The sequence below is a fragment of the Taudactylus pleione genome, unplaced genomic scaffold, assembly GCF_031769625.1.
Source record: "Taudactylus pleione unplaced genomic scaffold, aTauple2 ptg000253l, whole genome shotgun sequence".
Classification (NCBI taxonomy): domain Eukaryota; kingdom Metazoa; phylum Chordata; class Amphibia; order Anura; family Myobatrachidae; genus Taudactylus; species Taudactylus pleione.
The window spans coordinates 1,978,061-1,991,226 of record NW_028284655.1 but is presented as its reverse complement, the minus strand read 5'-3'; the positions used below and the strand labels follow the sequence as shown (position 1 = coordinate 1,991,226).

The following is a 13,166-nucleotide window of genomic DNA, read 5'->3' as shown; positions in this document are numbered from 1 at the left end:
GGCAACACTGCCTCGACTGGGGACCATTGGCCCTGGAAGGAGAGCTGGCCGGTTACTGTGCCCCACCTTTGGAGGCTTGCATCCGTGGTGAGGAGAGCCCAGTCAGTCAAATGGACGACCCTGGTTTAAATGGGAAGTCTGTAGCCACCAGGCTAGGGACAGATGAACCTCTGGGGGGAGGCTCATCATCTGGGATTTGAGCAGATGGGGTAGCCTGTTCCATCTGAAGGGGATCAGGTGTTTTAGGGGCCCGGAGTGAAAATTGACGAACTCCACCATGTTGAAGGTGGACACCACTGATCCCAAGGCCTGCATTGCAGAGTGAATTGACACTCTACGATTGTGAAGCAGTCTGCATAGTCTGTGCTGTAGTGCTGAAATCTTGTCCAGGAAGGCTCCCAAATGTACCATCCTTTGAGAGGGTGTCGAGGAAGACTTTTTCCAGTTGATCAGCCAACCATGCATTTGTGGAAAGGCAATGGTTACCTGCAGATGGCTGTGAAGAATCTCTGGGGAGCTTGCCAACAGAAAGAGATAGTCTAAGTACGGGAGCAGTCTGATCCCTTGACGAAGAAGAGGGTCGCCATAACTGCCATGATCTTGGAAAAGACCCGAGGGGCCAAACATAGAATTGGTAATGTTGCTGCAGTGTAGAAAACTGGAGATATTGTTGATGAGAAGGTGCTATAGGTACATGTAGGTAAGCGTCCTGAATGTCTAGGGATACAATAAAATCTCCATGCTCCATAGCTAGGATAGTAGAGTGGAGGGTTTCTATATGAAACCTGGGCACCCTGATAAACTTGTTCAAAGACTTGTGGTTGAGAAAAGGCCGATGACACCCATTGGGCTTCTGAACTAAGAAAAGGGTAGAATAATAGCACTTGCCCTGTTGTGAAGAGGGGACTCAAATTATTACTCCTGAATTCAGTAAGAACTGAATGGCTTTTTGGAGCAGCACTGCCTTGGTTGAGTCCGATGGAGGTCCTGTGCAAAAGAAATGTTGGGGGGGGGGGGGGGGTCGCCTCAGGGAGGAGAGGGAGTATCCATGGGAGACCACTTCTCTTACCCAGGCATCTGATGTGGTTTGATGCCAAACTTGGGCAAATTGAAGAAATCGGCCTCCCACCCTGGGAGCCCCCATAGAGAGGCCCAACCCGTCAGGCTGCAGGCTTGTCTGGCCCTAGGCTTGGAGCCCTTGGCTGATGTCTGTTGCCGTGGAAAGGACTGACCCTTGGCTTTGCCTTGAGGGCGAAAGGACTGAAAGGATGACGTCCGTGGCTTTGTATTATATGCAGAGGGCAGGAAGGCTGTCTTGTTAGTCATCAAAGTAGTCCAATTGTATCCAATTCTGGACCAAATAGGATGTCTCATGCATAAGAAAGAGACTCTAGAGCCCGGTTTGATACTGAATCTGCTTTCCAGGAACGTAGCCAAAGAATACGGCGGGCCACTACTGAAGTGGCGGATATCCAGGAGGCCAGGAGAGCCATATCCATATGTGCTTCACCTAAGTAGGAGGCTGCATCTCCAATGTGAGATATGTAGGACAGCTGTTCCCTCGAAGCATCAGGGGAAAAAGTCTCTTCTAGGGCCTCTGCCCAACTCTCAATGGCTTTTGCCACCCAGGCCATAGCCCTAGCAGGATGAGTAATAGCTCCTGTAAGAGAATATATAGATTTATGACAAGCTTCTATACGTCTATCTGTGGTCTCCTTCAAGGAGGTTGCAGTATGAATGGGTAAGGTGGCATTTTTAACCAGACGTGTTACACGAGAATCCACCGTTGGGGGAACTTCCCATTTAGTACAATCAGTAGAAGGAACTGAACCGTTTTGGAATTTGAAACCTTTTACCGGGCATATTCCAAGCTTCACTCATGTGATCAGATAGCTGGTCAGAGTGAGGAAACTCTGGTAAAACAACCTTTTGTCGCTTAAATAGTGCATGTTTTTCTTAGGAGCGGGTTCTTCCTCTTCTATTTGTAGAATAGTTTTGACAGCTCTCACAAGAGAAGGTATATTTAGTTTAGGGGGTGGCTCCTCTTCTCCTGAGACGGAGTCAGAGTGAGAGAAATCTGCGTTTTCTGTCTCCCTAGATGATATCTCAGAAACCATTAACTGAGTGGATGGTGAAGATATCATAGTACGTTTAGTAGGCTTAGTAGGTAAAGGTTTTTCTTTTTGCAGCATTTGCTGAAAAACCGCAGAGGTATTAGCCAAACTGTGTACTGACGTAGACAGTATGTCTATTCATGGGGGAGGCAAAGAATTTGCAGGGGGTACCTGCTGTGGCCATCTCATAGGTGGAGCTACCACGGGGACTGCTACTTGGTCCACAAGTTTTGCCAGCATTTGTGAAAAGGTAGCCCAGGGTGGGTCGTGAGGAAGAGACACTGGGGCTGATGGACCTGGGGCTGTGTAACAATTAATACAGAGACCATCCTGAATAAGGTTCTCTGTGGCTAAGCCCTATGAGCAGGACTTACAAGCTATCAGAGTAGGAGGAGCAGCATCAGGCTGCTTGTTATTCTTTTCCTGCCAGACATAGTCACAAGAATAATAGAATACCCAATATGATACTGTGCAATGAACACCTTTCAGTATGTGTAATATGGCACAATGTAGTGTGCAACCATGCTATATATGGCACAGTGTAGTGTGCAACCGTGCTATATAGTATGTGATAGTCACACTTAAATAACAGATGTGAGGTACAATGAACCCCCAATACCTTAGTATGTCAGGGTATAGTAGAAAAAATGGACAGGTATAAACTGACAGTATAGAAAATAGAGATTAGCACTAGTACAAGTCACATTCAAACGCAGATAAAAACATTAAATGTCTGCAATGGGCACTAAAATCAACTACACAGACCCCAGTGGCTGGTAGGATATAGCGCTGTATAACCTGGCCTGTGGGAGAGGTATACAGGGAGACTGGCCCAGCTTTTCCCGGAGACCTGCTTGCCTAAAATGGCTATCACGCATCTCTGAGGGGGAGGAGGGGGAGGGAGGAGCAGCTAAGGGAACACCAAGACCGCAGTGGAAAGGCGCCCTGAGCTGAGGGCTGGGCTGCAGGGCGAGCGCCTTATCCCCTGGCTGACGTTAACCACCGGGTCCCCTGGCCTTTATAATATGCCTCTGCGCCAGTATCGTTATGACCCGGTGGTCTAGTGGAGTAGTGGGCGAGCCATTGTCCACATCAGTGCCTCCGTGCTGTCTCCTGAGACCGGAGGCAAGACTGCACTAAGATGCGGGTCCCCGCGAATGGGGCTCCGCCTTACCTGTCCCCTGGATTCCGGGCTGCAGTCTGGGCAGCCTGCTAGCTAATCCCCCTTGGAGCTCCGCCCGGAGTACCTAGCACAGACTTGGTGTCACAGCACCGGGGAGGGGTGATGGGACGGCAGCACAGATGTCCGGAGAACAGTCTGGTGCTTCTCACCCATTTGGTAAAAAATAAAAAGTCACTGAAATCATAAAATTAAAGCTTGGGCTGCTTAATGTAGCCCCCTATTATAATTGTGGTCCAGCTCCTGCCGGACACCAACGATACTGAAGTGCCCTCAGGCTGTGGGCGGGGGTATAGGGGGAAGGACCGGAGCATCCTGGGATTGAAAAGCTTTGCTGTTGGTATCCGGTCCTCCATTTCCCACCTACATCCCAATTTCTCCCTGTGGAACCATATGGACCCTGAAGAAGAAATTACAGTTCTTGAAACTCTACTTAGCTCTGTGTTGCAGACATTCCCATTATTATGTAGAACGTTGCTCTTTTAATTTTTAATACATAGGAGTGAAATGGGGTTTATTTTGTAAATTATAGATATAAAATTAAATATAACTCCCCTCCCACAATAACTGGCACTAATAAGTATCATTAGGAATGGGACTGAAATACCGGCGACAGCAGATGCCCGACAGGATGAAGATCCTGATTGGGGCAGGTAAGTACCCTCAATCCTCCCCTGTCCCGCCCTAACCCTCCCTTAGTGGTGCCTAACCCTAACCTCCCCCCATAGTGCCTAACCCTAACCTCCCAACCCCGTTACCGCTCTCTAATCCTAACCCTCCCGGGGGGGAGGGGGGTGCCTAACCCTAATCTCTCCCTGGGGGTGCCTAACACTAACCCTCCCCCCTAGGGGTGCCTAGACCTAAGTCCCCCCCCCCAAACCTAACCCCGCTAGACTCTCTAATCCTAACCCTCCCCCGCGCGGCTAACGCTAAGAGCGCCCCAGACTTACCTTTGTTCGGCTGGCGTCCTCGGCGTTGGGATTAAGATAGGCATCCGTGTTTCGACGCCTATCTTAACTCCCTTGCCGGGATTCCGATGTTGGGATTGAGACTCTCATAACTAAATCCATATCATTAGTATCTAATTACTATTTATGGAAGAGCTGCTGCTTCCTAAATGGGATACTGATGCCCTCAAAACAAGATATTGATAAAAAAAGATCTATATTCATAAAATGAAATGTGTAGGCTTCTTGCATCAATCTATGTTTTCTAGTTTGCGTAGTATGTACTCCTATTGATCTTTTATCCAAAATCTCATCCTAACCCACTGCTCCATGCTTCTCGCTTGCTATCTCTCCCCGCTGTCACCCCTATCTGTCAGTAGATTGTAAGCTCTCACGAGCAGGGCCCTCTTTCCTCATCTGCTTTTCCGTCCCTCACTTATACCATCATCTCCTTGCCGCTGCCAACAACAGCATTAAACCTTTGGTGTCGGCGTCCTGCTGCTTATTTCGGTATAATGACCACCGATGCAGCAATGGTAATAACCCTTGTCCATGTTCTGCAATGTTTTGTATTATAAATCACGTTTTTCTTGTTTTGTTCATACTGTTTCGGTGCTTTGTAAGGCGCTGCGGACCCCTTGTTGGCATTTATAGAAGAGCTATTAATACTATTCACAAATCATTATTTTTTATAAGGTTTCCATTGTGTGTGTCCGTATCTAACTGAAGGACAGTGCAGATGGTCTTCCCTGTCTGAAATGACTGATAACAGAGAGCAGCAGCCCGCACTCAGCTATATAATAAATGTAAACACACAATGTGAAATCTCTCACTTTCTGTCAAGTTATAGAAACCTTTGCATACATCTGATAATTTACTTATTATTATTACTCATGTGAGGCAATGGATTAAAGCAATCCTCAATATTCTGCTGCAGCTGACATGTAGTTATCCAGCCATACAGAAATCATATAGTGTGTCTCACCAGTGGCGTTGTATCCTGGGGAGGAAGGACTGAAACCCACGGACTCGGTAATAAGAGTGTTATATGGGCTGGTGCCTACACGACTCTGCAGGACAGGATTCGTCAGCAAGTGGTTACCCATGGTGCCTTGGGGGACAATAAACAAAAGTCAGGTTGTGTGGAGTGATTGTTTTTAATACTAACCCTGTACTAAAAGATTTAAGACACCAAAAAAGAGTAGGTACACACCCCTGTTAATAGTTGGTGTGCTGTTAAGGTCTCCTGCAATGAAGGAAGATTCCGTCTGTTTCCTGACTGTATCATTCCACATCCTGCGGATCCGGCTCTGAGTGTAATAACGGCTGTTGACAGTAGATTTTAAGGTTCCATGTTCCGCTCCTGGGCCTCTTACGCAACAGTACGAGTGTCGTAGACATTTACTGTATTCTTTATGCACCTGCATGGACAACACATAACAAAAATATGAGATATGGTAAGAACTTACCTTTGTTATCTCTATTTCTACGAAGTCCATAGGGTTCCACAGGATACCTTGAGGTATAGGTGATGACGTCAAGCATCGGGCACCATAGAGTTAAGTTTTCAGCCTCCCAGGATGCACTAGGGTCCCCCTCCTATAACCCGCCCCCGAGCCAAGGCATCTCAGTTACGTACCAAGCCATAGGCCGGAGGAGGAGAAGGAAGAGAGAGAAAAAAGATCTGGACACACACAAGAATCACATTCTCACCAGAGGGAGACGGAAAAAACCGGTGACCATAATAAAGCCCATCTGCAGCACAGGTGCGACAGGGCGGGACTCCTGTGGAACCCTATGGACTTCGTTAGAAATAGAGATAACAAAGGTAAGTTCTTACCATATCTCATATTTTCTACATCAGGGTCCATAGGGTATCCACAAGATACCTTGAGTATGTCCCAAAGCAGTATCCTTTAAGGGTGGGGACGCTCCTGTGCTGAATGGAGAACCCGCCGCCCGAAGGAAGCATCCTGAGGGGCAAAGGTGTCAAACGCGTAATACCTCACAAAGGTTTGGACAGAGGACCACGTGGCAGCCTTGCAGATCTGGACTGCAGAGGCACCACGTCGAGCTGCCCACGACGGACCCACAGACCTAGTGGAATGAGCCCTCACAGAGGATGGAACCGGAAGGCCTTCATGAAGATAAGCTTCTGAAATTGCCATACAAATCCAACCTGCCAAAGTCTGCTTTGAAGCAGACCAACCCTTTTTACGGAAGTCATAGAGGACAAACAAGGCGTCCAACTTCCTAAACGAAGAAGTACGGTCAACATAAATCCCACACAACGTCCAAAGTGGCCTCACCCACTGAAAGATCAGGTGAGTTAAAAGCCGGCACAACGATTTCCTCGTTGATATGGAAACTTGAAACAACTTTGTGAAGGAATCCAGGACGAGTGCGCAGCACCGCCCTGTTCCTATGAAAAATCAGGAAAGGGGGTCTACAGGAGAGAGCCCCTAAGTCAGAAACACGTCTGCCCGAAGCAATAGCCAGAAAGAATATTGTTTTAGCTGTTAGCCATTTAAGGTGAACTGAGCCCAGTGGTTCAAACGGCGGTTCTTGGAGAGCCCTCAGGACCACAGCTAAATCCCAATGTGCCACTGGTGGAACAAAAGGTGGCTGAATTAGAAGAAAACCTTGCATAAAGGTGCGCACAACAGGGATCGCAGCAATCCTACGATGGAACCAGACTGACAGGGCAGACACCTGCACCTTCAGAGAAGCAAGGCGAAGCCCATGGTCTAGCCCATGGTCTAGGAAAGCTAACACTCTAGATAGACGGAACTCCCGAGGGGCATAACCTCTCGGTCGACACCACTGGAAGAACGTATGCCACACACGATGGTATATCCTTGCAGAAGATGGTTTCCGAGCATAGTTTGTACCACAGAGCTGGAAAAACCCCTGGACCTTAACATGGCCGTCAAAGACAGCCGAGCCAGCTCCGGGCGAAGACAAGGACCCTGTGATAGCAGGTCTGATCGCAGCGGCAACTGCAGAGGAATGTCTACGGACAGACTCTGAAGGTCTGAGAACCAGTGCCGCCTGGGCCACGCGGGAGCTATCAACAGGAGCGTACCTCCTTCCTGTTTGAATTTCCGGATTACCCGTGGAAGAAGGGAAAACGGAGGAAAGAGATAAGCAAACCGGAATGTCCACTGGACGGACAGAGCATCCACCAGAGACGCCTTTTCGTCTCTTGTTCGAGACCCGTACACCGGCAACTTGTTGTTGTACCGTGATGCCATGAGGTCTATCTCTGGAATACCCCACCTGTCCACCAGAAGTTGAAAGATGTCGTGATGCAGAGACCATTCCCCCGGATGAACGTCCTGGCGACTGAGAAAGTCCGCCTCCCAGTTGAGGACTCCCGGGATGAATACTGCTGATATGGGCGGGAGATTGCGCTCCGCCCAGACCAGGATGCGGGACACCTCTACGAGTGCCGTCTGACTTCGGGTTCCTCCTTGCCGATTTATGTAGGCCACGGTGGTGACGTTGTCCGACTGGACCTGCATGGGGTGAACTTGGAGAACCCGATGTGCCTGCTGGAGAACATTGAAAACCGCGCAGAGTTCCAAGATGTTTATTGGAAGCTCCTTTTCCGCCTGCCCTGGAACAAGTGTGGACACGTGACAGCTCCCCAGCCCCGAAGGCTGGCGTCCGTTGTTAACAGGACCCAGTTCGCCACCCAAAATGGACGACCCTTGTTGAGGTGGGTCTTCTGCAACCACCAGGCTAGAGACAGGCGAACCTCCGGAGTGAGCACCATCGTCTGGGACTTTAGACTCTGAGGCAGTCCATTCCATTTGGAAAGGATGAATTGCTGTAGTGAAACTGGGCATATTCCACCATGTCGAATACTGACACCATGGAGCCCAGTACCCTCATCGCCGAGTGCAGAGACACTCGGCGACTCTGCAGACAACTGCGCACCCTCAACTGTAAGGCAGAGATCTTTTCCCCCGTCACAAAGATCCTCTGCTGTCAGCAGTCCAATAAGGCTCCGAAGTGCAGAATCCTCTGAGACGGGATCAGGGTGGATTTTTGCCAGTTTATTAACCAGCCGTGACGTTGCAGTACTGCAATCGTCAGGTCTAAGTGGCGTAGAAGGAGCTCTGGAGATCCTGCCACCAACAGAAGGTCGTCTAGGTACGGCAACATGCGGACTCCCTGCAGCCGCAGGTAAGCCGTCATGACCGCCATGACCTTGGTGAACACTCGTGGTGCTGTCGCCAGGCCAAAAGGTAACGCCCGGAACTAGAAGTGATCATTGCGGATTGCAAACCTGAGGAACTGTTGATGACGTAAAAGAATAGGGACATGCAGGTAAGCATCCTGTATGTCCAATGACACCATGTAATCCCCAGGTTCCAGCGCCAGAATGATGGACCGTAGGGTCTACATCCGAAACCGCGGCACCCGCAAGGACTTGTTGAGGGCCTTGAGGTTGAAAATCGGACGGTACGACCCATTGGGTTTCTGCACCAAAAACAGATTGGAATAGAAACCCTGGCCCCTCTGGGAGAATGGAAAAGGCACTATAACTCCAGCCTGGAGCATAGTGTGCAAAACCTTTTGCAGTTCCAAGGCTTTGTTCCGGTCTAATGGTAGGCCAGTGGTGAAGAACCTAGATGGGGGCCTGTGGCGAAAGGAGAGGGCATACCCGTGAGAAACCACCTCGTGAACCCAATTGTCTGTCGTGGTTATCGACCAACACTGGGCGAACAGCAGCAGGCGGCCTCCCACTTTGGGATCCCTCAAAGGGAGGCCCGGACCGTCAGGCTGCAGGTTTGTCATCTGACTTAGGGGTCGGACGTCTGGTACTCCAGGCCTGTTTCCTGGGCTTGGCTGATTTCTTGGGCCCAGCCTGTCGGGGAAAAGACTGTGCTTTAGGCCTACGCTGGGCCCTGTAAGGCCAAAAGGATGACGTACACGAACTGGAAGGGACCGCAGCAGACGGGAGACATGCAGATTTGGCTGCCGCCAGCGTGGCTACAATTTTGTCCAGATCCGGGCTACAATTTTGTCCAGATCCGGACCAAATAGGACTTCTCCATTAAAAGTCAAAGCTTCTAAGCCCTTTTTGGAATCAGCGTCCGCCTTCCAAGATCGCAACCATAAGGTGCGACGAGCAGCAACAGCTGGCGAAGAAATCAGAGATGTGAGGATACTGATATCCAAGGCCGCTTCATTGATGTAAGTGGCCGAATCTCGGAGACTGCCCACCAAATCGGCCTGTTCAGCCGAACAGTCGGAATCCAAAGACGCCTCCAAACTATCAGCCCAGCGCTCCATAGCTCTGGCTACCCAACATACGACCATAGCCGGTCTGGATGCCCCCCCCCCGCGAGGGAATAAATGGACTTTAAGCAGATCTCCACCTTGCGGTCCATAGCATCCTTCAAGGAGGACATGGAGGGCATGGGCAATGTGGCACTTCGGACTAGGCGTGTCACATGAGAATCCACTTGTGGAGGGGATTCCCACTTAGAAAAATAATTGTCCGCAAACAGATAAGCCACAGCTAAGTGCCTCTGAGGCTGATACAGTTTACCACGGTGTTTCCACGCCTCCTCTAAATAGTCTACTAACTGACCCGAAAGAGGAAACACTGTGGCGTCACCCTTAATATCCTTAAAAAAGGCATATTTGGACTTGGACACCGGAGGATCGTCATCCTCAATAACTAAAGCCGTGCGGACTGCCCGAATAAGGCCATGAATATAAACCTTGGACTTGGCGTCCGACTCTTTAGTACGGAGAGGTTCTTGGTCAGATAGATCCAGAATCTCACCATCATCGGACGTCACGTTGTCATCCTAAGGAGCAGACAGTGACGCCACAGGCCGCTTATGTGGCCGCAACACAGACTCCCCTTGTAACCCGTCCGACTAATGCTGTACAGAATTTGTCAGTGAATTAACCCACGCAGGCTCCTGTGAAACCTGGGGAGGGGAAATAGGGAGACTGTGGGGTACCATCAGTTGTCTCGGGGACCCCTGCATGGGTGACGACACCACTGACTGCTGGGACAATCCCATCTGGGAAAACGCAGGTGGCGGAGCTAACTGGCCCACTAGGGTTGTAAGCGCTTTAGCGAAACAAGCCCAGGGAGGTTCCTGTACCGGAGCCGTGACAGTAATTGGCCGCGCCAAATGAAATAACACTGTCGACATAGCCCCTCCGCGTTACCCTTCCCCTCCGATACTGGTACATTGCACTTAGTACACATAAGCTGGAGAGGAAATTCATTCTCAGACATGATGGTAAGTATGTGACCCCTCTCACTGATACTTGTTAGTATAGTGGGAGAACAACCCTGCAATCACCGCACCGCAAGGGCTTTAGCAGAGGAAGAGCAGGGACAGTGAAAAGTGAAAGTACAGGCAGCAGACGCTAGCAGCAGTCACATACAATGCAGAAGAAATTAATCCCTGCATCATCAGCGCTGTTCCTCAACTACACAGACACAGAGCCTGGTAGGACACAGCGCTGCATACACAGACCTGTTTCAACGGAGGAGAGGTATTCTGGGGGACCCAGACCGCAATGCAACCGTCAGCAGCTCCAGCAGCGTTCACCATACAAAGATGGCCACCGAGGAGCAGAGAGGAGGCCGGCCTGGGGGAGGAGCGCTGCCACAGGGCCAATCGGCAGCGCACAGGGGGTTGGTGTGCAGCGGGGGAGGCGCCGGCTGTGTACAGGGAAGGCGCGCTCCCCTGGCATGCAATTAACCCCTGGGATGCCGAAGGCTTGCCGCTCAGCTGCGGCCCACTGTCCCAGGGGGGTAGTGGAAGCGCAGGTTAGTTACCTGGCTCCACGCTGTAGCCAGTCCCCAGGGAGCCCCCTGCCTGGGGACCGTGGACCATGTGCTCAGGAGGGACCCGCCGCGGGACCCTCGCTGCTTACCTGCTGCCCCTTGAATCCGGCCATGGTCCGAAACATCTGGGGGTCACCGCTAGCCGTGACCCCAGATGCTTACCAGCATCCCCGGCTCAGTACCGGTGTTCTGGTACCGGCGGGGTGTAGGGGAGACAGCATGGACGTCAGTAGTGACTGTCCATGCTGTACTTCCAGATGTGCAGCCACAGCTGCCTTGAAGAAAACTTCAGGGGCTATCCTTAGCCCCCCTCTAAACAGGTGCTCCGACTCTGAGCCGGGCACCAACAAAACTGGGATGCCTTGGCTCGGGGGCGGGGTACAGGAGGGGGACCCTAGTGCATCCTGGGAGGCTGAAAACTTAACTCTATGGTGCCCAATGCCTGACGTCATCAACTATACCCCAAGGTGTCCTGTGGATACCCTATGGACCCTGATGTAGAAAGCTTCATATTGTGGCAGCCATTTTGCGGGCTAGATCAATATTTATGAGCATGCACTGCCTATCAATTCACTAGGAACTAGTGACATCACTCAGGCATTTTGTGTCTTGTGGAGCAGTGAGGTAATTAGTCTAATATATATATATATATATTAGGGATGAGCGGGTTCGGTTCCCTGAGAACCGAACCCACCCGAACTTCGGGGATCCGGGGCGATCCGAGCCCAAGCTCGGATCTCCCTGTCTGCCCCGGATCCCTCTCCCGAGGCAAAACCTCGAGATCTGCTGTCGGATCTCGAGGTTTTGCCTCGAGCGGCCATTTTAAAAAAAATGCCTTTGCCTTTAATGGGCAAAGTGCTGATTGGCTGACAGCCGTCTGTCACGGCTCTTAGCCAATCAGCATTATGGTGCTCATTTGCATGTAGCACGGACTCGTGAGATCCGTGCTACATGCATCTGTGTGATTGACAGTGACACAGAGCACAGATGGGTCAGTGAGACCCGTCTGTGCTGCTGTGTATTTCAATGACACAGATGCACGCACGGACCAGGAGATCCGTGCTACTTGCATCTGTGTCATTGACACAGAGCACTAACGGGTCCGTGAGACCCGTCTGTGCTGCTGTGGTAAAAAAAAAAAAAAAAACCTGTGTAAAAAGAGAAAAAAATGGCGTGCCCCCCCCCAAAAAAGAGCAACCAGCCCCGGGCATTAGTGACCCAGTGCTGGGTGTGCTTAAATACAGGGGACAAACGACATAGGGGTCCCCTGTACTTAAACACAACCGGCACTGGGCTAGTCAGAACCAGAGCTGGTTGCCAAAATACGGGGGACAAACGACGTAGGGGTCCCCCGTATTCTGCGCAACCAGCTCTGGGCTCTGATCCGGTCCTGGTTCTGGAAATACAGGGGAAAAAAATGAGTAGGGTTCCCCTGTATGTTCCAGAACCAGCACTGGACTTTTTCTAGCGGGGGGCTGATGCCACAGCCAGGGGAGCCCTTTCACCGGGCCCCCCAGCCGCAGCATCAGCCCTGACCGCTAGTCAGCCCAGGCCGGGGATCCCTGGAGAGCTGGGGACCCCCCCAATAAAGGGGTCACCCTCTCCAGGGCTCCCCAGGCCCATGCTGATAGCCCGGGGCTATCCCCGCCACCCCTGGTGGCGGTGGGTGGCGGGTTGATTGTGTGGTGTGGTGTAAATAAAGAATATCAAACATTGTCTTTACAAGTAGAACTGCAAGTCCCAGCAAGCCTGCCCCGCATGCTGGTACTTGGAGAACCACAAGTACCAGCATGCAGGGCATTAAGGGCCCACTAGTACCTGTAGTTCACCTGTAAAAAAATGTTTAAAAAAAACACAGGACACACACACCGTGACAGTATAAGTTTATTAAACATACATACACACACACACACACACATGTACACATACTCACCTATACCCTGTAGCATCGGTCCACTTGTCCGGTAAAGTATCCATAGGGGACCTGTGAAAAAAAACATACTCACCATCTCCTATGCGAGGTTCTGTCCTCTTCGTTCCAAAGTAGGCATCCCCGGACTTGGCAAAAAAAAAAAAAACGAAAACGCGATCCACGA

At 50.7% G+C, this 13,166-nt stretch overlaps 1 protein-coding gene across 6 annotated transcripts in view; it reads right to left on the bottom strand.

Annotated features, from left to right (window-relative positions):
• ADGRL1 (adhesion G protein-coupled receptor L1) overlaps window positions 1-13,166 on the bottom strand; it is a 427,170-nt gene that overhangs the window by 14,522 nt on the left and 399,482 nt on the right. For all 6 annotated transcript variants that reach the window (XM_088480320.1, XM_088480321.1, XM_088480324.1 and 3 more), the window contains 2 exons: window positions 5,455-5,662; window positions 5,227-5,352 (listed from right to left, as the gene is read on the bottom strand). In XM_088480320.1, the coding sequence (XP_088336446.1) occupies window positions 5,227-5,352; window positions 5,455-5,662 (334 nt within the window). The remainder of the gene's footprint in view (window positions 1-5,226; window positions 5,353-5,454; window positions 5,663-13,166) is intronic.